The 27284-nt window shown below is 39.0% G+C and overlaps 1 protein-coding gene across 1 annotated transcript in view; it reads left to right on the top strand.

Moving 5' to 3' along the window:
• Positions 1–1429: 1429 nt before the first annotated feature.
• HPS5 (HPS5 biogenesis of lysosomal organelles complex 2 subunit 2) overlaps positions 1430–27284 on the top strand; it is a gene marked incomplete at both ends in the record, with an annotated part of 41965 nt that continues 16110 nt past the window's right edge. Inside the window, 15 exons of the mRNA XM_084243422.1 lie at positions 1430–1537; positions 3839–3949; positions 4126–4190; positions 4631–4823; positions 7340–7473; positions 12534–12746; positions 13327–13398; positions 17814–17902; positions 18853–19031; positions 19494–19652; positions 20207–20393; positions 21082–21205; positions 22052–22201; positions 23568–23645; positions 23956–24533. Of these exons, the coding sequence (XP_084099548.1) occupies positions 1430–1537; positions 3839–3949; positions 4126–4190; positions 4631–4823; positions 7340–7473; positions 12534–12746; positions 13327–13398; positions 17814–17902; positions 18853–19031; positions 19494–19652; positions 20207–20393; positions 21082–21205; positions 22052–22201; positions 23568–23645; positions 23956–24533 (2440 nt within the window). The remainder of the gene's footprint in view (positions 1538–3838; positions 3950–4125; positions 4191–4630; positions 4824–7339; positions 7474–12533; positions 12747–13326; positions 13399–17813; positions 17903–18852; positions 19032–19493; positions 19653–20206; positions 20394–21081; positions 21206–22051; positions 22202–23567; positions 23646–23955; positions 24534–27284) is intronic.

Raw genomic sequence — 27284 nt, 5'->3', positions numbered from 1 at the left:
TAGTGTTTCTAGTCTATGTTAATCCAACCACTTGAGTATTATGTTAAGGTCTAGACACCACATTTTCAGACAAACTAAAGTGCTTTTGAAGAAAGTTGAAGGAGAACAGAGGGATTTGGAAATGGTCAGAATGATTGAAAAATTGGGTATGTTAGATTTTTATCAAACCTGATAACACTTTTAAATATTGAAAGTTTTTTTCCCCCCTGAAAGGTTGCTTTGGAAGGAGTAAACTTATCCCCTTGCCATTCGGAAGACGTCAACTGTAGAAGACACAATTTAAAATGATGAAGTTCTAAATGATAAGATTTCAGCCCAATATCAAAAAAGTACCTTGTAACAGAACTGTGGAGGAGTGGATTGGAGAGTTTCATGAGAGGTAGTGCTTCCTTCCCTTGACTGAAAATTTTCAGGGATCTATGGCAAAACTAATTACTGAATTAAGTAGATTTATGCACTGAATTACTTATGAAGTATTCTTCCACCTTGAAAATTCTGGGAAGTAGTACTTCTGCTGGGCCTTAAATAAGTAGATTTGGAGAGTAAGGTGTCGTTTCAGGGAGGAGTAAGCACAACGATGGCCATTTTTGCTAAGAAAGTTAAATTTAAAGTTGTTTTTTTGACACCATCTCCCAGTCCTACAGCCATGTTCTTGCAGAATTTAAGTCTCTGAATCCATTACTTTCTCCCAGCAACTTCTCTTAACTGACATATGTTTATCTTGTGTCAGTTTCTAAAGTCTTTATTGGTTATTTGGCATTTGCTACCTTGTATTCTTGTTAATTTCTATCAGGTCTCTTCTGTTGAAGCTCTTGTTCTTCTTTGTGCTGTAATTCCCTGCACCTTACTTCTTACTTAGTGGGTGCATTCATTCATTCAGCAGATACTTATGGAGCCTCTTGTAGGCAGGGCAGAGATCCAATGACCTATTCCTATTAAGCACTATTGAATAGTTAACTGACGACTATAAAGGTATACATTTAAAGATTGCCCTCTAACATGATTCTTTTAAAAACAGAAGATTTACAATTCAAAGAAATGCAGCAGTTAGTATTTTACCATAGAAGAAGTTGGCCAGCTTTCCTTTGAAATCCTATGGTGTACATTGTACTTACCTCATATTGTTATATAGAGTAGGATAGGATGGAGGGCCTAGAGAATCTGGCTTGATTCTCTGGGAATTTTAGAGTTAGGAAATGTTAGCAGTATAGTTGACTGTTTCATACAATGATACCTATGTGTATTTATTTCCATCTAGATGCTAATCATATCCAGAGTAGAGATTCTTGTCCCACTACCATGATACTCTCTGTTCTTCATATATTCATTAGTGGAATGCTGCATAATGGCAAGTGTCTTACATTGTTTTGCAGGTTTTAGTAAGGAATCCTGTGCCTATTACTCAACGTAGTTTCAACTTTCTGGCTAAATGACTTTTGTGCCAGTGATACCGGAGTCCTACAGCCATGTTCTTGCAGAATTTGAGTCTCTGGATCCATTACTTTCAGCCCTGAGACTGGACTCCAGTCGTCTAAAGGTGAATTTCTTTCTTTTTTTTTTTTTTTAAAGATTTATTTATTTATAAGCACTGGATACAGTCAGAAGCATGGGAGGGTGAGAGAATTCACCAGAGCCAGAGCGGGGAGCAGAGCAGGCAGAAGGACCTAAGTACACTGCTGAGGGGAGCAGCGGGCGGCAGGAGAGGTCTGTGCGCCATGTGGGACCCTCCTCTGGTGGCCAGGGAGCAGCCGGGGATAGAACTGACGCTGCAGAGGCTGCGGGCAGCTTCGCTACCCAGCGCTCAACCGCTGCGCCACCGGGGAGGCCCCTAAAGGTGAATTTCTTAATCCTTGTATCAGTTTTATTTCTGTATTCGTATTTTTGTGTGCTCTTTGTTACATGTGCCCCTGCCCCCCAGTTCCTTGTGTTTTATAGAACCTTGGGTGTTCTTACCTGTGCTTACATACCTTACATACCTTACATAGAGGTAAGGCCCATAGCTCTTTCTTGACCTATTTTTGAACTGTTACTTAAATTCTTCTGTCCCATATTTGGAATCCATGATATTGATTGCTAAATATTTTTTCTCATTTGTTTTTCTGTCTTCTCTCAGAAAGTAATGTATTTGAAGTTAAAATGTATAAATGAGTATACTACTTCACATTTTGAGCAACATGAACTATTGCACTTATACTACGCTCATTGTAAAAAACATATGTTTGACGTATCTTCTGTTTTAAGGAACTGAGCAAAAGATGTTAGCTCTGAAGGAGAGAGGATGTGCTTTCTTCAAATCCTGAGTTCTTTTGATTAAATCTAAGAATGACATGGGTAGAAACAAAAATCTCATAACCAATTCCAAAATTGTTCTTGAGACTTCTTGCTCCTATCCCAAAATACCTTTCTTGTCTCTGAGCAAAGGGAGAATAGGAAGTAACAGGAAAAGTAATATGACAGCAATTTTGAGGGTCAATATCAGTCAGATATTTTTTCAGGCGCAAGTTATAGAATATCTTACTAATAAGTGTGTAAGCAAGAAAGATTTATAACCTTGTTATAGGTTAGTGTTTCTGGGTTTTGTATAGTCACCTAATGATATTCCTGAACACTCAGGCTCTTCATGTTTCCTATTCTACCATCATCCCTATATTGGCTTTTGGTCATGGTTGTAAATACAGTAAATGTCTTGGTTTCTGTCTTCATGTCCCCATTAGCATCTCAAGCAAAAGAGAGGGCTAAGGACAAATATTTTCTTATCTTTAGACTCACCTTTTTATCTAGGATGGTAAAGCTTTCAAGTCACTCCAGCAGGCTTTGTATTTTTTTTTTTTTTAATAGAGGCATGCTTTATTTATTTGTTTGCTGGTTTGTTTGTTTTGTTTATACATGCACTGGGTACAGTCAGAAGCGCGGGAGGGTGAGAGAATTCACCAGAGCGGGGAGCAGAGCAGGCAGAAGGACCGAAGTACACTGCCGAGGGGAGCAGCGGGCGGCAGGAGAGGTCTGCACGCCATGTGGGACCCTCCTCCGGTGGCCGGGGAGCAGCCGGGGATCGAACCGGCGCCGCAGAGGCCGTGCGCAGTTTCGCAACCCAGCGCTCAACCGCTGCGCCACCGGGGAGGCCCCAGCAGGCTTTGTATTAATGTAGTTAAGTCACTTGGCTCCCCCAGATGCAAGACAAACTTGATAAGTGAAAGCTTATGGTTTCCAGCTCCTATAGTGGAGAACAACAAGATTGAAGAAGGTTGGGAATGTCTGTCAGCCATCCAGTAATCTTTGCCAGGACATTGGGAACAGTATGGGCAAAGCATGGCCACTGCTTTTTTGTGGTGAAGGAGAAGAACCAGTAGGCTGAGCGTGTGGGGAGACATAAGAGTACCTTCATCTTCGTCCTCTGCAGTCTCCCTTGCTCTGAGAGCGGTGGGTGTTTTGTGCTAATCATATAAACTGGAAATGATTTAAGTGAACAAATGATTCAAGTGGTTGCTTTATCCCCTGGAGACTTATTTGATCTTCCAGGATTGGAATGACATAGGCAAAATACACAAAAGATGAATGGCCTATAACTGGCTTTCATCAAGGGAAAATTGCTCATTCATACAATTCTGCTATTCAGCCATTTTGAGGTTCAATTAAAAATTTAAAACCAAAATGTTCTTTCTTCTGTATTTTCCATTATATGAGAATGAGAAAATGAGTGTCATTATGTGGTGTCCATCTGGGTAGAGAGTGGAGTTGGGGGAGGAACCTGGTTCACAGATCTCAGTATTTCCAGTGAATAGTTTTATTTAGTTAAGAGACCATGATGACCTTATACTTGTCTGTTTATGCTTTTTAGTGCACAAGCATAGCTGTGTCTCGGAAATGGTTGGCTTTGGGCAGCTCAGGAGGAGGACTCAATCTCATTCAGAAAGAAGGTTGGAAGCACAGGTTTTTTCTTCAACACAGGGTAAGGTTAAGGGACTGCCCTATCATACATCATTCAGAGTATTTTTCATAAATGCACATTTCTCCATTATAAATAACGCTTTGAATTAAAAGAAGAATGTAAAACTTGAAACTGAAGAGTAAAAAAAATGGTCCTTTTTTGAGGAGCTGCTTAATATGTTTCCTTTTATGCTCTAGGAAGGTGCAATTTCTCAGATTGCCTGTTGTTTACATGATGATGATTATGTTGCTGTAGCTACCAGGTGAGAAACTATTTCAAAACTGATATTTTCCAAATGCATTCTAAATTGACTGATGTAGTTGTATGTTAGGATGACCAGCCATCCTGGTTTGCTTAGGACTGTTCCACTTTAGCACTGAAAGTCCTGTGTCATGGGGGAACTTGCCATTCCCTGGCAAACCAAGATGGACAGTCCCCCTAATGTTTGTCAACAGTGCTAATTTGCAGCAACTACATTTCAGTGACCTTAAATGAAAGATAATAGAGATAATTTAGAACATGTAAATTCTCCATTAGCCTGGTTTTATTGGTGAAAGCAAGGGCATTGGCTTTCTACTTCCTTTTTTCTGAAGAACAAAAGTTTTCTATGTTAAATTATATTTAATATAGTTGATACTGTGATATAGTATGTACCCTTTTCACCACTGCCATAAATTTACTTTGGTGATTCAATTCTTGCAGTCAAGGTCTTGTGGTTGTTTGGGAATTAAATCAAGAGCGTCGTGGGAAACCAGAACGAATTTGTGTGTCTTCAGAACACAAAGGCCGAAAAGTTACAGCTCTTTGTTGGGATACAGCTATTCTTAGAGTTTTTGTAGGTGATCATACAGGGAAAGTTTCTGCCATCAAACTCAACACATCTAAACAAGCAAAGGTGAGAACCAGTTCAGTTCTTTGTGTATGTGGGCGAGATATAAGGTGTCACTTAAAGGACATGATTTTTTTTTAAAATAAATTTTATATTTATATTCTCCATACAATTGCAACCCCCTTATTTTGACCCCAATCCCTCCCCTCCCCTACCCCCACCCCCCATAGAGTGTCTCTGGTTCATAGTTTTTTGTTGATTTTGATTTTCACTTTCTTATAGTTATTCATTTTCCTGGTCCCTTATTTAGGTTTTCTAGATTCCTGCTATGAGTGAGACCATCCGGTATTTTTCTTTTTCTTTCTGGCTTATTTCGCTGAGCATGATCCCTTCCAGCGCCGTCTATGTTGCTGCAAATTGCATGTGTTTATCTTTTTTGAATGCTGAGTAATATTCCATGGTGTAAAAAATCAACTCAAAATGGATTAAAGAACTAGACATAAGACCTGAAACCATAAAATATATAGAAGGAAATACAGGCGAAACACTACGTGATTTGCACATCAAAGACATCTTTACAGACACATCACCCAAAGCAGTGATAGTGAAGGCAAAGATAAACAGCTGGGACTACATCAAATTAAAGAGCTTTTGCACAGCAAAAGAGACAATAACAAAAACAAAGAGAAACCCCACCAACTGGGAGAACATTTTTGCACCCAACACTAATGATAAAGGACTGATCACAAAAATCTGCAAAGAGCTGATGAGACTCAACAACAACAAAGAAAATAATCCAGTCAAAAAATGGGCAGAAGAGCTTAAAAGAAACTTCTCTGAAGAGGAAATGCAAATGGCCAACAGGCATATGAAAAAATGTTCAACATCACTTGTCATCAGGGAAATGCAAATCAAAACTACCATGAGATACCATCTTACACCAGTGAGAATGGCACATATTAAAAAAACTAGCAACAACAAATGTTGGCGAGGGTGTGGAGAAAAAGGAACTCTTCTGCACTGTTGGTGGGAGTGCAAACTGGTCCAACCACTGTGGAAAGCTGTGTGGAGATTTCTGGACCTACTAAACATAGAGCTTCCATATGATCCAGCAATTCCACTCCTAGGTATTTACCCAAAGGACACAGAAACATCAATTCCAAAGAACACCTGCACCCCTATGTTTATAGCAGCACTGTTTACAATAGCTAAGCTTTGGAAACAACCCAAATGCCCAAAAATAGATGACTGGATCAAGAAGATGTGGTCCATATATACCATGGAATATTACTCAGCATTCAAAAAAGATAAACACATGCAATTTGCAGCAACATGGATGGTGCTGGAAGGGATCATGCTCAGCGAAATAAGCCAAAAAGAAAAAGAAAAATACCGGATGGTCTCACTCATAGCAGGAATCTAGAAAACTTAAATAAGGGACCAGGAAAATGAATAACTATAAGAAAGTGAAAATCAAAATCAACAAAAAACTATGAACCAGAGACACTTTTAGGGGGGCGGGGGTGGGAGGGGAGGGATTGGGGTCAGAATGGGGGGGCTGCAATTGTATGGGGAATATAACAATAAAATTAAAAAAAAAAAAAAGAAAAAAAAATTCCATGGTGTATATGTACCACATCTTCTTGATCCAGTCATCTATTTTTGGGCATGTGGGTTGTTTCCAAAGCTTAGCTATTGTAAACAGTGCTGCTATAAACATAGGGGTGCAGGTGCTTTTTGGAATTGATGTTTCTGTGTCCTTTGGGTAAATACCTAGGAGTGGAATTGCTGGATCATATGGAAGCTCTATGTTTAGTAGGCCCAGAAATCTCCACACAGCTCTCCATAGTGGTTGGACCAGTTTGCACTCCCACCAACAGTGCAGGAGAGTTCCTTTTTCTCCACATCCTCTTTAAAGGACACGATTTTATCTACTATATTCTTGGGGAACTGATCTAGAGCCCAGATGATTAATTTTGGGAAGACTTATTTATATGTGGTACATAAAGTAGCCTGGCTTATCTAGGTACTGTTGCACAGTGGTTTCTCTGATGGCTTCCCTCTAACTTCAGTAATTTGCACTATTTCATGTGTGTGGCTCACTTAACTCAATCTTTCTTTTATATGCGGCTATTAAGAAAGAAAACATGCTTATTAGCATGTGATTAAAATAGCAAACATACATATGGCATCAACTGTCGGGACTCCTAATATTTCTCGCTGGTCTATGGTGTATGTAACCAATTATGAATGGAATCTTAAAGCACCCCCTGGATTTTGCTCAGCTGTGTGGGTCCCCAGGCTTCCCGCCATAGTTATGGTTAGAGGAGAGGGATTGAGGCTCAGATCACCCTAACAAAACACCCAATCTGTTGTCAAGCAGAGTTGACAATCTCTCATTGTTCCTCTACTCCCAGGCTGTTAATATCAGATATGTGTGGCATTTCTCTCTCATTGGCTTATTTCTGTATAGGGTCCTGGTGGAAAAGAAGAATTCTGCCAATGGCTAACTTACTGTAAAGAGAAAGCAATTCTGTGTATATATAATGATAAATTTTATTTCTTTGTCATGTCCCATTTAGGTAGCTGCTGCTTTTGTGATGTTTCCTGTTCAAACAATAACAACCGTTGACTCCTGTGTTGTCCAGTTAGATTATTTGGATGGAAGACTACTTGTATCTTCACTTACTCGATCCTTCTTGTGTGACACTGAGAGGTATATTGATGAAACAGCAGTCATAAGATATATAGAATGGTAGAAGTGGACATGACTTTAGAAATCCTGTAGCCCATGCCCCTCAATTCAACTATACAGATATTAATTAGGGACCAGCTGTGTGCAAGCTGATGTTAGAGAATAGAGAGGAGTGAGAGGAAACTGAGACCGTCCGGTATGTGTCTAAGAGAAGTATTCAACTAGCTCTCCTGTGACACATGGCCTAAGTGCCATGAGGGAAGACTAAATGATTAGAAAGTCTTCCTATTGAGTTTATTTAGTTGTTTAAATTTGTTGTGTATTTAATAGATTTTTACTAAAGCGTAAAAAAGGATGAAAAATACCGAGTAATTCTTTGTCAGAAATTAAGCTTGGGACCAGAGTTCCAACGAATGGCCGGCCAAGTAGTGTGTCTGTTAGTGGTAGCTGTGAAATACCAGGACAGAATAGGAAATGAATATTATGTATCACTGTGCTGAAGTTCCTCAGCTATTGTTTCTATAGGGAAGTAGTCACTGGCATTTTTTTTGTTGTTTCTATAGGGAAGTAGTCACTGGCATTTTTTTTGTTGTTGTTTGCCCATCTGCTATATTCCTCAGGACCATCCCTCTTTTAAACATTTATTATGGAGAATCTTGAGAATATACATGAAAAGAGAAAATTGTGTAATGATCCCCAATGAACCCACTAGTTAGCTTCAATAATTTTTTTTAAAGATTTATTTATTTATTTATTTATACAAGCACTGGGTACAGTCAGAAGCACGGGAGGGTGAGAGAATTCACCAGAGCCAGAGCCAGGAGCAGGCAGACTGAAGTACACTGCTGAGGGGAGCAGCGGGTGGCAGGAGAGGTCTGCGCCATGTGGGACCCTCCTCTGGTGGCCGGGGAGCAGCCAGGGATCGAACTGGCACTGCAGAGGCTGTGGGCAGCTTCGCAACCCAGCACTCAACCACCGCGCCACCGGGGAGGCCCTAGCTTCAATAATTTTTTATGGTGGGGGGAGGAGGAAACTTTTTTTCTCCCCAGACCTCTGAACAGTGTTATTTATTTATTTATTTATTTTTAAAGATAGATTTATTTATTTATACATGGAAGAACTGGGGTGTAAGCCAGAGGTTGGAGGGCACGGTGTGAGGATTCACCAGAGACAGAGTGGGGAGCAGAACATGCAGATCTACTGAAATACACTGCTAAATACACTGAGCAGCGGGCAAGACAGATGATGTTTGCTGTGCCATATGTGGGTTAGCTCCCTGGCCTGGGATCGAACTCAGGCTGTAGCAGATAGCGTAACAGCGCTGAGACTTAACCCCTATGCCACCAGAGAGGCCCAGTTGTATTTAATTTTAACATCTTTTTCTAATTGAGGTAACATTGGTTCTAACACTGTACATGATTTAGGGAAACTTCTGTAATCTTGGTGAGGATTTTTGCTATGTGGAGTTTGGAGGAAGAGGGATATGAGAGAGTATTCTAGTAGGAAGAAATAGAATTTGATGGGGGAAAGTGAGAAAGAATTAGGCATATTCCAAAACCTGCCAGTCTAACTTGAGTTGTAGGAGAAAAAGAAGGTAAATTGGTACCATATTGAGAGTGATGGCCTTAAATGTCATACACAGTGAAGTATTCATTTAAAGAAAGCATATGAGGGCCTCCCCGGTGGCGCAGCGGTTGAGTGCTGGGTTGCGAAGCTGCCCGCAGCCTCTGCGGCGCCGATTCGATCCCCGGCTGCTTCCCGGCCACCAGAGGAGGGTCCCGCATGGCGCGCAGACCTCTCCTGCCGCCCGCTGCTCCCCTCAGCAGTGTACTTCGGTCCTTCTGCCTGCTCTGCTCCCCGCTCTGGCTCTGGTGAATTCTCTCACCCTCCTGCGCTTCTGACTGTACCCAGTGCTTGTATGTATAAACAAACAAACAAACAAATAAATAAATAAATTTTTACAAAAAAAAAGAGTTTAAAAAAAAAAAAAGACTTTATGCTGACTGCCAGGGATGGTAGAGAGAAGAATGAGGAGAAAATGTATTTGTTTTATTTTCTTGGAATGGCAAGGTCACATGAGAAGGAGGCCAGTAATAGCAGCTGGCAGGTGTCTGGAATCAGAGAACCTAGATGAACAGCTTGAGAAACAGGAGACATAGCTGTCAGTTTACATGGAATTGGAAGGAAGGATGATTCACTTGGTTCTGACTTAGTTCAGACTGTAGATCAGTGATGAAGTTAATACAGAAATCAGCAAGTGTTACCCTTTCATATTTGCAGTCTGAAAACCTTTGTCTAGTGAGTTAAAGAGCTTGCCTAATATCACACAGCAGGGACAAAACAGACAAGATTAGAACCTTTCTTGATTTGTTACCCTTCTCTAATCCCACTTACCTCCTACTTCAACCTTTGACCCATGGATCTTTGGCTATTAACTGTACCCTTGAGATTTTGGTGAAGTATTTGTTAGCTTCACAAAGTTTATAACTATTCTTTATAGGTTTTCAAGTTTACCAAACAGCCCTATTCAGAAAATTAGCTAAAATTCTGACAAGTGATCAAAACGCTGAATTGAATTAACACCCTAGGGTCTCGCCGGTGGCGCAGCGGTTGAGGGCTGGGTTGTGAGGCTGCCCGCAGCTTCTGCGGCGCCGGTTGGAGCCCTGGCTGCTCCCCTGCCACTGGAGGAGGGTCCCACATGGCGTGCAGACCTCTCCTGCCGCCCGCTGCTCCCCTCAGCAGTGTGCTTCGGTCCTTCTGCCTGCTCTGCTCCCCGCTCTGGCTCTGGTGAATTCTCTCGTCCTCCGGCGCTTCTGACTGTACCCAGTGCTTTTATAAATAAAATATAAATAAATAAATAAATCTTAAAAAACAAACAAACAAACAAAAAACACCCTATTGGTTGGTGTTTGAGAATTTGGTGAAAGGGTACACATGAAAGACTGAAAGAGCTAAATAAGTGAAGGTTTTTTTTCCCCCTTTGTGTGGTAGCGCTGCTAATTAATCACTGTTTTCCCATTTTAGTGAGACTAGAGTTGATTATGAGAATAATGTAAAACCTGCTGCTGAAATGACATGTTTTAGAAATGCCCACTTTCTGTTACCAGTTTGGGAGGATATAGATAATACAATAATTTGAAATTTTAATTTGTGTTTAATTTTTTTTATTTTCATCAATTTATATTCTTTCAACAACCTTTTTTTTTTTATTATAAGTTGAAGCTACTAAAAACTGCCCAAATTGTTAATATGTGAATTTGCTTCTCTCTCTAGCTACTGCCTACTTTCTGTCAGTACTGTTAGCCAACAGGGTTGATCCCAGGGGGAACTAAAACAAACAGAAACAAAGAACAGTGGTATAGTATAGGAAGTGTAGGAAGGAACATTGGCTGATGGAACCTGACATTGTTTTCAAATTCTGATTCTGCCACTTTAAAAACCTTATGAGTTTTGACACATCCAGGATATAGAGATAGTTTTAAGGGTTAACTAAGTATATAAAATACTCAGCTTTATGCCTGTCACATATTGTTGAAAATGTAGAAAGTCAGATTAATGAGCATGTAAATCAGAATGTGAATTGAGTGTATTTGTTCACTTAGCAAAAACTCTTTGCTCTCCTCTGGATCCTTAGAACTATGTTAGGCACTGCATAGAGTATAAAATAAGTAAATACATTTTATTTCCCAAATAAGGAACATGAATAATAAACCATTACTCTTTATATTGCATATTTCAGATTCACATACATGTTCTTACAGTAAAGCTGATTTTACAGTTTTTTCATGAAGCAATTAAGCACAGGGATATTTATTGAATTTTTTAAGGTCACATAGTAAATCCACACTGGAGAGCATATTACTGGGTTACTGGAAAGTCATGATGTATTTTTTCTACGTTTTTCAAGCAAAAATGTGTCATGACTTTTCTGACAACCCAATAGTTCATTCTTCAAGGAAACATGCTGATATATTGAGCACTGCTATGTATTGAGTGCATTCTGTGGGCCCCAGATGCTGTGCTATACACTGGGAACTCAACTCAAGGGGACTAATAAATGGCTTTTGTTCTGAAGAATGTCATTAACTACTGGCAGTTAGACACAATTACCACATGTAATGTGGTAAGTTCTATGAAAATGTAGCATGGGACACATGTACTTGAAATTATAAGAGTCAAGAAAGAATGATGGAGCTAAATCATAAAAAATTAGAAGTTTTTAGGAAGAATATTCTTTTTTTTTTTTTAAAAATAATAAATTTTATTTTTATATTCCCCCATACAATTGCAAACGCCCCATTCTGACCCCAATCCTTCCCCTCCCGCCCCCCACCCCCCAAAAAGTGTCTCTGGTTCAGTTTTCTGTTGATTTTGATTTTCACTTTCTTATATTCATTTTCCTGGTCCCTTATTTAAGTTCTCTAGATTCCTGCTATGAGTGAGACCATCCGGTATTTTTCTTTTTCTTTTTGGCTTATTTCGCTGAGCATGATCCCTTTTTAGGAAGAATATTCTTTCCATCTTCATTACCTTCCATGTTCCCAGGCAGTGTGCTAAGCTATTTTATATATCTTGCTCATACAATCATAAGAGAACAAAATATTCCAAGGTACAGAGTTTTAAAAAGACTTGACATTTTGAGGAGTGAGGAATTTATTTGATGTTTGTGGCAGAGAAGTGGTTTAGAGACAAGGTTGGAATGGTGATTAGTCGTTCCCATGGAGTGTCCACAGGTGACTTGGAAAGCATATAGCAGAATTTAAGGATGCATGAAATGGTTTGGTAGCATTCATTTTTTAGATTTGAAAGGGGCCTTCACATCAATTGCTATCCTCTCATTCTGTGGATAATAAACTAAGTACAAATAGAAGTGATTTGCGACAGTTTCCTGTCACAGAGTTAATGGCAAGTGAGAGCTGGACCCCTTTTTGACCTTTCCATTTGTTGTTCTTTACTGTATATTGTTTATATGAATGAGAGAGGACATTGTGGGTGGGTTATTATAGCCATGTTGATTGGTAGTGTCATTGTTCTTTCGGATTTTTGTAAGAAAAGTGCTTCTCTTTTATTTGGTGTATTAGAGAAAAGTTTTGGAAAATTGGAAACAAAGAAAGAGATGGAGAATATGGAGCTTGTTTCTTCCCTGGAAGGTGTTCTGTGAACCAGCAGCCTCTGATATATTGTGCTCGTCCTGGCTCCAGGATGTGGGAAGTGAACTTTGATGGGGAAGTTATAAGTACACATCAGTTCAAGAAACTCCTCTCATCTCCACCTCTTCCTGTCATTACTCTAAGGTAATGATTTTGTGTGACTTGTTATGAATATTTCTGAAATTTACATGGAGGGGTTATATTGAAATCTCTGATATTCTCTTTTTTTATAAAGATTTATTTATTTACTCTTATAAGAATTGAGGTTCAGGCCAGAGGTGCGTGGGAGGGAAAGGATTCACCAGAGACAGAGTGGGGAACAGAATAGGCAGATTGACTGAAATACACTGCTGAGGGGAGCAGCGGGCAAGTCAGGAGAGGTCTGCTGCACCATGTGTGTTGCTCCCTGGCTGCCAGGGATCAAATTCGTGCTGCAGAGGCTCCAGACAGTTTCATAGGTTGTGTCTTAACCCCTTGTGCCACCAGGGAGGCCCCGATAGTCTCTATGTATTAGATTTTATGCCTTTTAAGAGTGAAATCGAATTTTATTAAAAAATTCAGAGAAACCAGTAGGCCTTAATCAAGGATCTTTTATATGATTAAAGCAAACCAAATAAGGGCAGACAGTAATGCTCTTGAATTAGTTTGGGGGGACAAAAATTTTTCTTTATAGGGAAATTTTTATGTCTTGATTAAATCACTAATAGATATCTTTGCTTCCTAGATCTGAACCTCAGTATGACCATACAGTTGGCTCTTCCCAGTCTTTGTCTTTTCCCAAACTTTTGCATCTTAGGTAAGTTTCTCCTTTGAAATCTGTAAAGAAAAAATGGACATTTATCTTTTTCTCTGTTTCTTGCTTTGTGATAGTTAGCTTTTTAAGGTTGTTTTTGTACTAAGCTACTTTTAGAAAATTAGGAAATGACTGTTAGATGTTACGTAAAGTGTTCTATATACAAGAGGAATGAAAAGATTGTATAGATCAGCTCCCTTTCACATTTGAACTGACCTAAACCAATTTGAACATTTTGATTATGTAACATCCCTGGTGGGATGTCACAATGAAAACAAATCTTGGAATGAAGTCTGCCACTCATATACCTGTTTTTTAACAAGCCAGAACAAAAATAGCTGTAGAATTTGTTTTTGCAAGCTTGTGGAAGTTCAGCTTTCTACCCTTTTGGTACTCCGACAAGTACCTTGCCTGAAAAAGCTGCTTGAGGTAGATTCAGCCAGCTGTATTCTAAACATCAAGATTCAGCTGGCTTTCTAGTTGAATGAGGTGTGAAAATGCACTATTAAGTGGCAGCTGAGAGTGCCATAAAGGTTATCTGTGCACAGTAGGGCTTGCCAGTTTCTTGCTCCCTGTTCTACAGGCATGGGGGTGCCACTATTGACTTCCCAGTGATCTGTGTGTAGAGCCAATCTTGAAATCTGCTTATTCCCTCAATGAAAGATTATTTTTTATAAACCTTAGGCTCATTAATAAACTGTATGATGCAGGTTCAGAGAATGCTAGTCAGAGGTTGTTCTAGTGTTTTATAGAATTTGACTCATGATTGAGTTCTTTCAAAGGCTACTAATTAGTCTTAGAATGTGATTTTAAAAAAAAAACACTTGAAATGCTAGTTAATTATCCCTAGTTAATGTATGTATATGTCGCACTGCCTACACTTGAAGTATTTACAAGTCAATTATAGACAGTATAACATTTTCATAAATGCACAATTTACCCTAAAAATCACTGGGAAAAAAGGTAATTATTTGCCCAATAATTAGATAAAGCATATTAAAAATTCTTCCTTTATAGAATTTACATAGTTTATAATATTCATACAATATATATATGCCTATCTGTCTGTCTTATTACTGGACAGTAAATTCCATGAGGGATTTATGTCTGTCTGTCTTCACTTTTATTCACAGTGCTTGGCCTAGTGCTTGGCACAAAATAGACACTTAGTAATTGTTGACTATGGTCCAAGAGTATGTTTTCTAATGACCAGGACACAGTTTGCTTGGTTCTCCTGATAGTTGTTCCTTTGAGTTAAGCTATTTTAAGCACCTGTTATAGTTCCTGCCATAGCAAACAAAGCACTTCATGATCTGGCTCTGCCTACTCTTAGCTTAAGCAATAATTAATGCCACTTTGAAGCCTTTGCTGTTTCCTCCACCAGTCTTGGCTTAGATTGTTATTTTTGTATGTACTTTGGACTAAGATTCTGCCCATTTCTTTGATCTTTATAAACATAGTAAACTAGTTCATGTCTCCATCACCCTCACTTTTTCACTGTACTCTGAGTGTCCATCCCAGCACCAGATTATCAACTCTTTTATTATAGCAGCAATGCTGGGCACATAGAAAGCTCCCAAATAATAGTTAAATAATTCAATGAAGTTTTTTTTTTTTTTTTTTAAAGAGAATAAGGAGATCTTTTTGTTCCTGTTTATTTTTCCCCTTCACCTGTATACTTGTGTTCTTATGGTAAACTTTACTGTTCAACTCATATATCCCTCCTTACACCCCTTTGTTTCCTTTTGGGTAATCTGGTATCACTTCCCCTTCCTTAACATTTTAAACTTGCTATTAAGCCTGTTTATTATTAGTGAAAGGATAAGGGATTAGGGATGTATAAATTACAAAGAATCAACACCTATCTAAATCTCTCCCTCATTCATATAATCTAGGTTGCTATTCCTAAGGCATCTTTCTAAGCTGCATATCAAATTCAGCATCAAAATCATGATGTTGTATATCTTTACTTGTGAATTATCTTAGCTCTTGTTTTTCTTTTCCTCTAGTTCCTGAAGATAGCCTTCTGATTTTACTTACCTTGAACTAAGATTCTGTCCATTTCCTCCATCTTTGTGACAAAGATTACTTTTTTTTTAAATATTTATTTATTTATTTATTTATTTATTCATTCAAGCACTGGGTACAGTCAGAAGCTCAGGAGGGTGAGAGAATTTACCAGAGCCAGAGCGGGAAGCAGAGCAGGCAGAAGGACCGAAGTACACTGCTGAGGGGAGCAGCGTGGAGGAGAGGTCTGGGCGGCAGGAGAGGTCTGCGCACCATGTGGGACCCTCCTCTGGTGGCTGGGGAGCAGCCAGGGATCGAACCGACACTGCAGAGGCTGCGGGTAGCTTCGCAACCAAGCGCTCAATCGCTGTACCACTGGGGAGGCCCGACAAAGATTACTTTAAGAGCAGTGATACGGTCTTTCATATTGTCAAAAAAAATTTTTTTTAAAAATATTTATTTATTTATTTATACAAGCACTGGGTACAGTCAGAAGCGCGGGAGGGTGAGAGAATTCACCAGAGCCAGAGCGGGGAGCAGAGCAGGCAGGAGGACTGATGTACACTGCCGAGGGGAGCAGCGGGCGGCAGGAGAGGTCTGCGCGCCATGTGGGACCCTCCTCTGGTGGCTGGGGAGCAGCCGGGGATCGAACCGGTCCTGTAGAGGCTGCGGGCAGCTTTGCAACCCAGTGCTCAACCGCTGCACCACTGGGGAGGCCCATTGGCAAAATATTTTAATATTTGGGCCTCCCCGATGGCGCAGCGGGTTGAGCACAGCGCTGTGAAGCTGTCCGCAGCCTCTGTAGTGCGGGTTTGATTCCCGGCCGGCCAAGGAGATTACCACATGGCATGGCAGACCTCTCCTGTTGGGCCCGCTGCTCCCCTCAGCAGTGCTTTTGGTCTATCTGCCTATTCTGTTCCCCACTCTGTTTCTGGTGAATCCTCTCACCCTCGTGCTCTTCTGGCTTGTATCCCAGCTATTGTATAAATAAAAATAATAATAATAAAATCTTAAAAAAATTTAATATTTGCCCGAGGACCCAATTCCTATCAAAATACCATTCTTAATATCATAGGCACATGGTACTATAATATTTTTAGTATTCTTAAAGCCAGAAAAAAGAAGTCCCCGTTAAAATTTTAATATTTTGAGAGATGTGGTTTATTTCTGAAAAGCTTAACAACAGTAAAATGCAAGAGTTGTGAGAGTGTAGTGCATGATTGTTATGAGCAGGGTGAGTGATTTCTGTGGACTAATGGGGAGGATTACAGAGGAGATAGAACTTTTGCTGATCCTTGAGAGGTGACTCAAATGAAGACATTATAAATAGGGGGATGCCTTACTAGGGGAAAGAAGCAGATTACCAGTGATATATAAAAAAATAGTAGTCACCTTGAGAGAGTGAGAGATTTAAGCAAAGGAGTATGAAAGAGAAGAGCATGCGTGGACTATACCAGACACCTGGAAAGGAAAGTGGACCAAGAAAGTGATGCAGTGTCTTAGAATACGAGGAGGTGAGATTTAGGAAGGAAGGAATAGTCAACCAGTTTGATCCCTGCTTGGGTATTAAGAAGAAGGGAATTGAGGACAGTTTTTGGGTTTGACAGTTAGGAAATCTATGACTTTTTGAGAATGAAATTAAGTGAAATTTTTAGGATTCCAGATCACAGTGGGTGGATCAGTGAGGATATGTGAAGGAAGAAGTAGATTTTGAAATGTAGAGAAAAAAGTTCAGGTTATAAATTCTGATTCTTCATCACTCATGTTGAATGACCTTGGACATATTATTTTATTTCTCTGCGCTTCAGTTTCCCTTTCATAAAATATGAACAGCACATCTATCTGTCTTGGTGAGTTGCTATAATGTTACTGAATATTGGTAAATTTTTAAATAAAGCTCCTACCATGTAGTTGACCAGGAATTTTTAAACTTTTCTTGCCCATGTATAATTAGGATGTCAAAACATTACCACCATTAAAAGTTACTATCAGAACAGTGATTGGGGGTAAGAGGTTACGTTTAGTCTTACATTTCCTGTTATACCAAATATGAATTTAATTGCTTTAACAAACATTAAGTAAGATACCAGCCTTTTATTTTTTTAGAAGATATGGATCTGAAATTCCCCCACCCCACCCAATTTGACACTGTAACATACCATTTTTTAGCCGAGATTAGATGCGTTCAGCGTGGTATGGCTGTAGACTATACTGTTTTTTATAGACAGGAAAAAGTAGGCTAGTACAGACAGGCAAGAAGTGTTAGTACTTAATTAGCTGGATCACTGTTGTTTTTTCTTTGTATGGTCTGAATTTACTAATGGGAAGGTCTGAATTCAGTGAATTACTTTATCATAGACTTATGTACTTGATCAAATTAGAATTCTCTTGACTTCCATTTTCACTTACAGTGAGCATTGTGTGCTGACATGGACTGAAAGAGGAATTTATATTTTCATTCCTCAGAATGTTCAAGTTCTTCTTTGGAGTCAAGTCAAAGGTAATTTTATTAAAATTTAAATAAATTTATTTAAGAAGTGGAAAAGTAGTCTGAGGTGACATGCCTTTTAAAGATAAACATTGCAGATGTTTCCCATGGTAAGGTATCCCTAAGCAGTCATTTGTCAACTTGTGTTTAGTTACTTAGTTTTTCATGGGTAATTTAAAATACAATTTTCATTCATTCTTAAGTATTAGTAGCCAGTGTGAAGTATTGAATGAGTTAATTTTTTCCCTCAACTTACTCTGAATCTTTATTCTAGCCCTGTTAGAAATTTCATGTCCTCATAGTTGGGAGTTCTACAAGTCCTTGTAGGAACAACAGTCATTGTATGTGACTGAGACAGAAAAATCATTCTCTGTATTCCTTTAAATTAAACCAGAAATGGAGGAACTCTAGCATTATTAGCATTGCTGGTCAGAAGAAATGTATATTGACTTTGGATTTTCTGTTTTGTAAAAGTTTAAAAAAGAGAAACTACCAATCTGATCACCACTGATTCCTTGTACATTAAGTTCCCTACGGGTGTCCATAAAAACTACTTAAGTCCTTTCATGATATTCAGCCAAGGCAGATATTTTTTCATGAACTGTTGGTTTACATAATGTATTAAAAGCCTTTCATTGACATCAGAATGTACTTCTCAGAAATGTTACAGTCTGCCTCTAATGTAGAATGCTCTCTTTTAAAGTCCAGATTCTTTTTCACAGAAAATAGTATCTTAAATATGATAGTAGATTAAAAGTGTTTCTTTCTCTGTGTCTTCCATTCTTGATGGAAGTGTCTAGTATATGATTTCTTCATTGAAATGCAAGTACAAATATAGGAGTGAAATTCAATCTAGCCAAACTCTATAAAAAAGTTAATTTATTGGAATAATTTAATCCTTGCAAATAGGGAAAAGGAGTATTTGGTTAACATCCCATGTTTTTACCCCTGTGCTTTTATAGACATTCAGGATGTAGCTGTCTGCAAGAATGAGTTGATCTGTTTACACTTAAGTGGGAAAGTCTCACATCTTTCCCTGTTATCTGTGGAACGCTGTGTGGAACGCCTGCTAAGGAGAGGCCTATGGAACCTCGCTGCTCGTACTTGTTGTCTTTTCCAAAATTCTATCATTGCTTGCAGAGTGAGTCAGAGTTTACCTACTAATTAGCAGTTAAAAACCTTTCTCCTTGAAGGACTGTGCTACAAAGTTGCTTATAGTTTTTGGCCTTTTCTATACAATTTTCAGAGAAAGCAACAATAAATCCCCAAAAGAAGCACATCAAACAAATCTAGGGGTGGGTAGAAAATAAGAAAAAGGCATACTTTTCAATTTTTAAACTGCTGAATTTGCCCCCAAATTTATTTGAATTTCGGGCCTTGTTTTTAGAGGGTTGATTATGTATACCATTACTCTTAACTATATTCTTAATTCTTATGCAATTCTCATTAATTCTTTCTCTAGCTTGTTAAGGCTTTTTAAAGCCCCTTTGAGATTGGTTATATGTTCTATGTTAGACCTTTTTCAATATATTGATATTTGTGTATAGATTTTGTTACAAACAGTAAGCTAATTTGTTGAGTTTCTGTTTTATTCTTTCATTAGGGAAGAAAATCTTTGACTCTAGATAAACTGGAGCATTTGAAATCACAGCTGGATCTCACAACCTGTAGTGATCTAATTTCTCAACTGGAAGATTTGATCTTAAAATTTGAACCTTTGGATTCAGCTTGCAGTAGCAGAAGGAGCTCCATCTCATCACATGTAGGTATTCTCAGTTTTGAAAGGACTTTACTGTACAGTAAGGTTGCCTTAGGTTGCACTCACTCACCTCTACGATCCCAAAACTTACTTTTCTTGTTCATGTAGTATATTTGGGAAGGGAGTGTCAAGAGGGGACTTTCTTTCAGCTGTTGGACAGTCTTGTGAAGCTTTTGTTTAGGGGTGTCTTGAAGCCAAACTTTGTTTTGTTTATTATATTCTGTTTGCAAATGTATTTTGTGTTGCCTCCAGCACAATATATGATTCTAAATGCTTCACACTAATTTGAGTCTCAGCACAGCTCAGGATTGTGTCATTTAATTCTTATTCTCACTCTCAGACTTTATGGGGACAAACTAGAGAAATATGGTTGCATGATGCTGTTAACACATGAGAGTGACCCAGCTTCCAGAAGCCATTGCTCACTGGTTGGTTCTAATAAGCCATAATTGTTGTTATTGACTGGCTATTTTTAATGTTGCTTTTTGTCCTAAAAAGTTATATTGTGCTAGAAAGAAAAGTTTACTGTGTTTTTTTGGAATTATTTTTATTTTTAGGAAAGTTTCAGCATCTTGGACTCTGGTATTTATCGTATCATTAGTAGTCGAAGAGGCAGTCAGTCCGATGAGGACTCTTGTTCGCTTCATAGCCAAACCTTTTCAGAAGACGAGAGGCTGAAAGAATTCACCTCACATCAGGAAGAGGACCAACCAGATCAGTGTTGTGGCTCACATGGAAATGAAGGTGATGAATGTGTCTCTTGTTGGTTGCTCATATGAAGCAGTTACTTTCTCTGACTTCTTGTTTGCCAGGATTATCTTGTGCATAGAATTTCTTACCGAGTATTAATAATTTTTATTATGTTGATAGACTTGCCATCTGTACCTGTAGATCAGCTTGGCACTAAAAGAGTGGATTTATGTTTAGTTGTTTTTTTTTTTTCTCTCATGTGTAGGCTGATATTGATAAAGTACTTGATTTTGGTTATCAGCATGCTGGAAAGTTAAGAAAGGGGATCATTAACTAAAAGAGTGGAACCATTTTACCCTCACTAACCAAATTATTTTCCATTAGGAATGAAATATTGCTACAGTTTTGGGGGTCATTGCCTTCACTTTTTGATGTTCGAGTATTCCTGTGACTGAACTGTTGAGAAGACATTAATTGAGACTCTAAACTTCCTTTTTGACTTATGGGGATTCAGGGTTAGTAGGAAAATGCAGGTACCTGACTAAGTGTTTCACATGTGGACCATCCCTTGCATCTTGTAAGCTTGTGTTCTGCTCATTTGTATCTGGGTCACTTGTGATTTTGATATTGAATCTTTCATTTCCTTTGGTTTATTCATTTCAGAATTTCTTTAGAATGATGTGTTGAGTAAATAACTCCCCTGTGATTAGATTTTTTCTTTTCCCCTGATTCCATTCATCAGACACTGTTTCTCATGTTCCAGTGATGTTTGAGGCAGATAAGAATGAAACTTTTCTCCCCTTCGGCATTCCATTACCATTTCGTTCTCCATCTCCTCTTGTGTCTCTTCAGGCTGTCAAGGAAAGGTAAATTAGTCTTTTCTAATCCCATTTCTGGTTTTACTTCAGTTGTCACATTAGGTACTTTGTGCTGAGAATGAAAAGATACTTTAGGAAAAAAGAGGTCTCTAGGTTATTTCTCATATAACCTCTTACATGAAACTGGTAACTTCTCATTTCCATTTTGGGGGATTTAGCTTCCCTCTTTGTATGAGCAGCTAGATATTTGAGTTGTTAGAGGTATGTCTCCACTCTGCCCCCGCCAAGCAATAAGTTTGACACTGTTTTTTCCTCATCTTCTGAAAGGAACAGTTTCTACATATTATTGGTCACTTCTTGATTCTCTTGCAGTTTGCACTCAGAATGAGACACTGTCAGAAGTATTTTGAACTACTCCCTGGGACCAGGCTTGGCATTTGATTTTAAGAGAGACTTTGTGCAGCTTTAATTACTTATCTGAGTCTTACTGGATATAAATTTTACTTAAGGATATATTGAGTAGTGAACAGCTGAGGTTTATGAAAAAATTCTTTGTTAGTTCTCTGGCCAGTGTGGGGCAAGTGACAATCACATGGCCCCCTTTGCCTTCATTGATAGAAACATTGCAGACATAGTTGGAGCTAAAGACCTTTTCTTTAGCACCGAATCAAGGCAATTTAGTAAATGAAGAGAATTCTTACTATATTGTAAATTTATGTGTACTTATGTAAAATATGTAGTTGATCAGAGAAGTTGCTATACAGTTTCTTTTTTTTTTAAGTCCAATTTACCTTCACCAGACTAATGGGAACACAGAGCAGTCATGTAAAGAATTTTTCATTCCTTGCAGTCATGATATTTTTTTCATATTAATTTTTGGTATTTGACTTGCAGTGTTTCCAGCTTTGTGCGTAAAACTACTGAGAAGATTGGCACTCTCCATACAAGCCCTGATTTGAAAGTAAGACCAGAATCCAGAAGTGATGAGGCATCATGTGAAGAGGATGTGAGTGCAGTCACCTGTCCAAAGGAGGAAGAGACTAAGTAAGCTCTTGTGTATAGATTTGTGTCATCAGCAGCCCTGATGACAAGGTGCCTAATCCAGCCAAATCCATTCACTCTGACCTTCACCATTGTGTCTCAGGGGGGCTGTCTGTTGAACTAGAGGGATCAGAGAGGCAGATCTGTATAAATTCTAGATGATCTAGCTGTTGGTTTGAAGAAAGCCATGACTTTCTCACGTAGCAGAAGGCATATGAATGACGTGGTTCTTGTTTGTGTAACTCATAAAAATTGAATACCACAAAATGAGCGTTGAAAAATTACATAAATCCATAGCAAGTCTGTTAATTCAGAGTAAGTGGCTAATATTTTCTGGCCTACACGATGAAATGTCTTTTCATAGACCTTCTTATGATATGCTGGTTGCATGGTCCTTCTGTGGCCATAGGGTGGTAGCAAAGCCCTTGGTTTAACTCAGTGTGAAGTCTCTTGTCCATTGAGTTTCTACCTCATCACACAGTTCAGAGAATCTGAACATTAGAGGCCAATGAGTTTAGCACTCTTCCAGGAATTGAGAGAGACCCACATGCCCGTGAATGAGGACAGTTAGGTAAGATGAATGATTTGATATCTTCAGAATGATTTAGAGAATCCCTGTGTTCATAGAAAAATGTATAGATATGGCTATGGCATTTAAGGCAACCCTCAAATTGACCTCAGCCAACCTTTCCAGCTTGATCTCCAACCACATCCTTCTTAGCACTCTAAATCTAGTCCTGTCAGAGGACCTGATGTGTACTGATACCTTACTACTTTCTTGATGCTATCTTCCAACTGCAGAATTCTTCCCTCTATTTTTCCTAACAAATATCACCTCCTTAAGCTTCCTTTGCCTAGTTAAATAATCATTCCCTTATGCTTTCATAGCACAGTTTTTTTTTTTGTTTTTTTTTTTGTTTTTAAGATTTATTGATTGATTGATACAAGCACTGGGTACAGTCAGAAAGTCAGAAGTGCGGGAGGGTGAGAGAATACACTAGAGCCAGAGCAGGGAACAGAATAGGCAGAAGGACCGAAGCACACTGCTGAGGGGAGCAGCGGGCGGCAGGAGAGGTCTACGCGCCATGTGGGACCCTCGCCCGGCAGCCGAGGATCGAACTGGTGCTGCAGAGGCTGTGGGCACCAAGGAGGCCCCATAGCACAATTGTGCTGCTTTTCAGCATTTCTTTCACTTGCTTTTATATTACTTAGTTGTTTGAATGCCTTTCTTTTGACTAGAACCTGCTCATCTTGAGGCCATGTGCTTATTTTTATATTCTTTTTTTTGTCTCATAACATTGAGTGTAATACCTGCTGCTTATAATTGTCTAAGAAAACTCAGACTCCCTCTCTTTTGACACTTTTTGAGGGGACAAAAAGAAGAAACTAGTCAACCTCCAGAAGATGACAAGCTCCAGGAGCTCAAAATAGCAACAGAAGAAGCAATGTGAGTATTTAAGAATGAGAAATTTGTAATGAATGGGAATGACTTTTTGCATCAGTAGTGGTCCTGAGATAGTGGGGGCAGAAGTAGTCTCATTTGGAATTGAATTTAGAATTCAAATTCAAGAATTTGTACAAAGTTAATATATTACCTGTGTTATCATCTTGCTTAGCTAATTTTTACTTAAAGAGTTAAATAGTAACATTTATTCCAGATAATTACATTATATTCCTTAGGTTTATTTAGCATGAAATAATTCATTTTTTAAAAAAGTACATGAAACTTGAATGTCATACTTGTCTGTTTTGTACAGGACTAAACTACAGGACCCACTGATTTTATTTGAGCCCAAGTCTCTGAGAATGGTTTTACAGGAGTGGCTTTCACAGTTAGAAAAAACTTTTGCCATGAAGGACTTTTTAGGCATTTCAGATACTAGCAGCTCAGCCACAAAATCAAACCAGGATGTGCTCTTACTTGACGAATCAAAAAAGGAAATATTAGATGAAGAGAATGAAGAAATAAAAGAGGTCTTTTCAGGCAATGAAGACACTCTTGATCAAACGACATGTGAATCTGTAAGTAGTCAGAGCGAGCCCTTGGATGACTTTTTTCAAGTATATCCTCCTTGCATCATAGCAAACCGTCTTCAGAAGGAGCTGGCAGAATTGACAACATTATGTTTGGAATTGAATGTATTGAATTCTGAGATTGAAAGCACAAATAGACATGTGGACCACACTTCACAGCAACACTCGCCTGAAATTCTAACTTGTCAGTTCCTAAAGAAGTACTTTTTTCTACTGGACTTGAAAAGAACAAAGGAGAGTATCAAGTTTAGTTACACTAACTGTCCTTTGGTTTGGGACACTTTTATTGAAGGATTGAAAGGTAATTATCAGATTACCTTACTAAAAAGAAAAATTGGTATGGAGAACAATAGTATCTTGGTATTTTTGTGTTAAGAAAGTGATTTAAATAGACAATCACCTCTGTTCTAGTTAACCTTCATTCTGTTACCACTCAATCTTTTATGGTTCCTCAGACCTTGGTTTAATTTGCCAACTGTATTATAAAAAATTAGTTTTATTTGTCTCACAAGCACATTTAGAAAGTGAAATAGCTTGGAGAAGTTGGAGTTAACATAAAGTCTTTATAAATGCACATATGTAAAACTAAGAAAATCTTTCACGTAACTTACTAATATAGAAATAATATAAACCACTTATTGAATACTCCTTGTATGCCAGATACACTAAGCACTTCACAGGCATTATTTCATTTCATCCTTACAACATCCTCTAGAGTAGATGATCGCATTACTCTTTAGTAGGTGAGGAAATTGAGGCACAGAGAGGTGTTAATAGTCAAGTAGGCTAAACTATTATAATGACTCAACTATAATAGAAGTTAATTTCTTGCTCATATATATCTGTCCAGAACAGATTTTCTGGGTCAGTGGGCAGCCTTCTTCCATGTGGTAATCCAGGGCTCCAAGTTCCTTCCATTTTTTTGAACTCCTTCCTCCCTTAAAGACAGTGATGGAGGTTGGGTTGCTGTGTCCAGAAGAGAGCTTGTAGAAGTGTAAATATGCTCTTTTAGGTCAGTTAGTGACCTGTTTGTACTCCATTGGGTGAGAATTCTATTACATGACTCCACCTATCTGCAGAAGAGACTGGAAAGTGTAACCTGTCCAAATGTCCAAAGGGAAGAGGATAGATACGGGTAAAGAACTTGCTTGTCTGCTTCAGAGATTTTGGCTTACAGTCACTAGTTCACACTTTATGCAAGGTCACACTACTTGTCATGCTCTTTTTTTTTTTTTTTTAATAGAGGCATGTTTCATTTATTTATTTATTTGTTTGTTTGTTTGTTTATACATGCACTGGGTACAGTCAGAAGCACGGGAGGGTGAGAGAATTCACCAGAGCCAGAGCGGGGAGCAGAGCAGGCAGAACGATGAAGTACACTGCTGAGGGGAGCAGCGGGCAGCAGGAGAGGTCTGCGCGCCATGTGGGACCCTCCTCCGGTGGCCGGGGAGCAGACGGGGATCGAACCAGCGCTGCAGAGGCTGAGGGGCAGCTTCGCAACCCAGCGCTCAACCGCTGCGCCACTGGGGAGGCCCCATGCTCTTTTTTTTTTTTTAAAGAGTTTTAAAGTTTTTTTTTTAAAGATTAGTTATTTATATAAGCTCTGGGTACAGTCAGAAAGCGTGGGAGGGCGAGAGAATTCACCAGAGTCAAAGTGGAGAGCAGAGCAGGCAGACTGATGAAGCACACTGCTGAGGGGAGCAGCGGGCGGCAGGAGAGGTCTGCGCGCCATGTGGGACCCCCGCCCGGCAGCCGGGGATCGAACCGGCACTGCAGAGGCTGCGGGCAGCTTCGCAATCCAGCACGCAACCGCTGTGCCACCGGGGAGGCCCTGCTTGTCATGCTTTTATAGAAACCAGCTGTTAAACCCCAGTGACCATTACATGCCCTTTCTATTGATAGTCCCATGTTTTTAAAGAGGTGAATTTTCTTAACACAAAATTAATACTTGATTAGAGATTTAAGCAAACTTCATTGTTTAACATAAGTGGTAGTCACAAGTAGAGATATATTTTTATATTACTGACTTAACGATCTCTTAGTTTTCTAGAAGTGTGGATTATAATTATGGTTCTGCCTTAATTCACACTGAGCTGTTAAAAGCATAAGTAATGACTGAAGTTTTTTTTCCTGGATTCAGGTAGATTGCCTTTTCAGTAAAATAGAAAATGTCCTTTCTTCTCAAGTAAATTCACATGTTTGACATTATTACTTACTAGAAATGTGCTTATCTGTCATTCCTAATCCTGGTCACAGGAAAATAGCAGAAAAAAAATCTCCATTAGCCTGAGTGGTTGTTGACTTAATACCAGAGCTGGCTGGTACATATGTGATGGGCAGTTTGAGGCAATGTCTCTGCTTGCTTGAATTTAGGTGCATATGTTTGACTTAGTTCCCACCTAATAAAGCTTCCTTCTCCAGCTCAATATGAGGGTTTCCTTCTCTGAATTCCTTAAGTACTTTTTGCCTAACAGTCAAATAGGAAATAAACTAATTGGGGGAAATGATTGTTACTAAAAATCAATTTTCATTGATTTGCCCCTTCCTTGCAAAATGATATAATTTCTGGAATTTACAGCTTTAGCCCTTGACGTGTGCACAGGCTTCTCTTGCCCATCACTAGAGCTCCAGGGCTATTGCACCATCAGATTTCCTGCCTCTATCGCCTTTTCCCCCGCTTTCCTTCCTCCTCCCCTCTGGTAACTGCCATAGTTTTCAGAGTCTATTTTTATTGTGTTGTGCCGGTTTGTTCCACAAATGAGTGATGCCTTCCAGTAATTATCTTTCAGTTTCTGAGAGGAAAATGATTTTTTAAAAAATGGTTGAATATTAGAGATTGAAGATTGGTTCTTTAAAAATGATATGTTGAAAATACTCCACCCATCAAGTTATGTTGGAATTGTGGAAAACAGCTTTTGGAACTGTTCTTTGGCATTTGTCTTCACAGACAGTTGAAAACTCATTTTACTTTAGGTTCATTTATTTATTTATGCATACAAGAACTGGGGTACAGGCCAGAGATGCAGAGGGGGAGTGTGTGAGAGAGAGGATT

This window comes from Talpa europaea, assembly GCF_964194135.1.
Source record: "Talpa europaea genome assembly, chromosome: 1".
In the NCBI taxonomy this organism is placed as follows: Eukaryota; Metazoa; Chordata; class Mammalia; order Eulipotyphla; family Talpidae; genus Talpa; species Talpa europaea.
The sequence above is the reverse complement of the archived record's forward strand: the minus strand, read 5'-3'. Positions and strand labels throughout refer to the sequence as shown.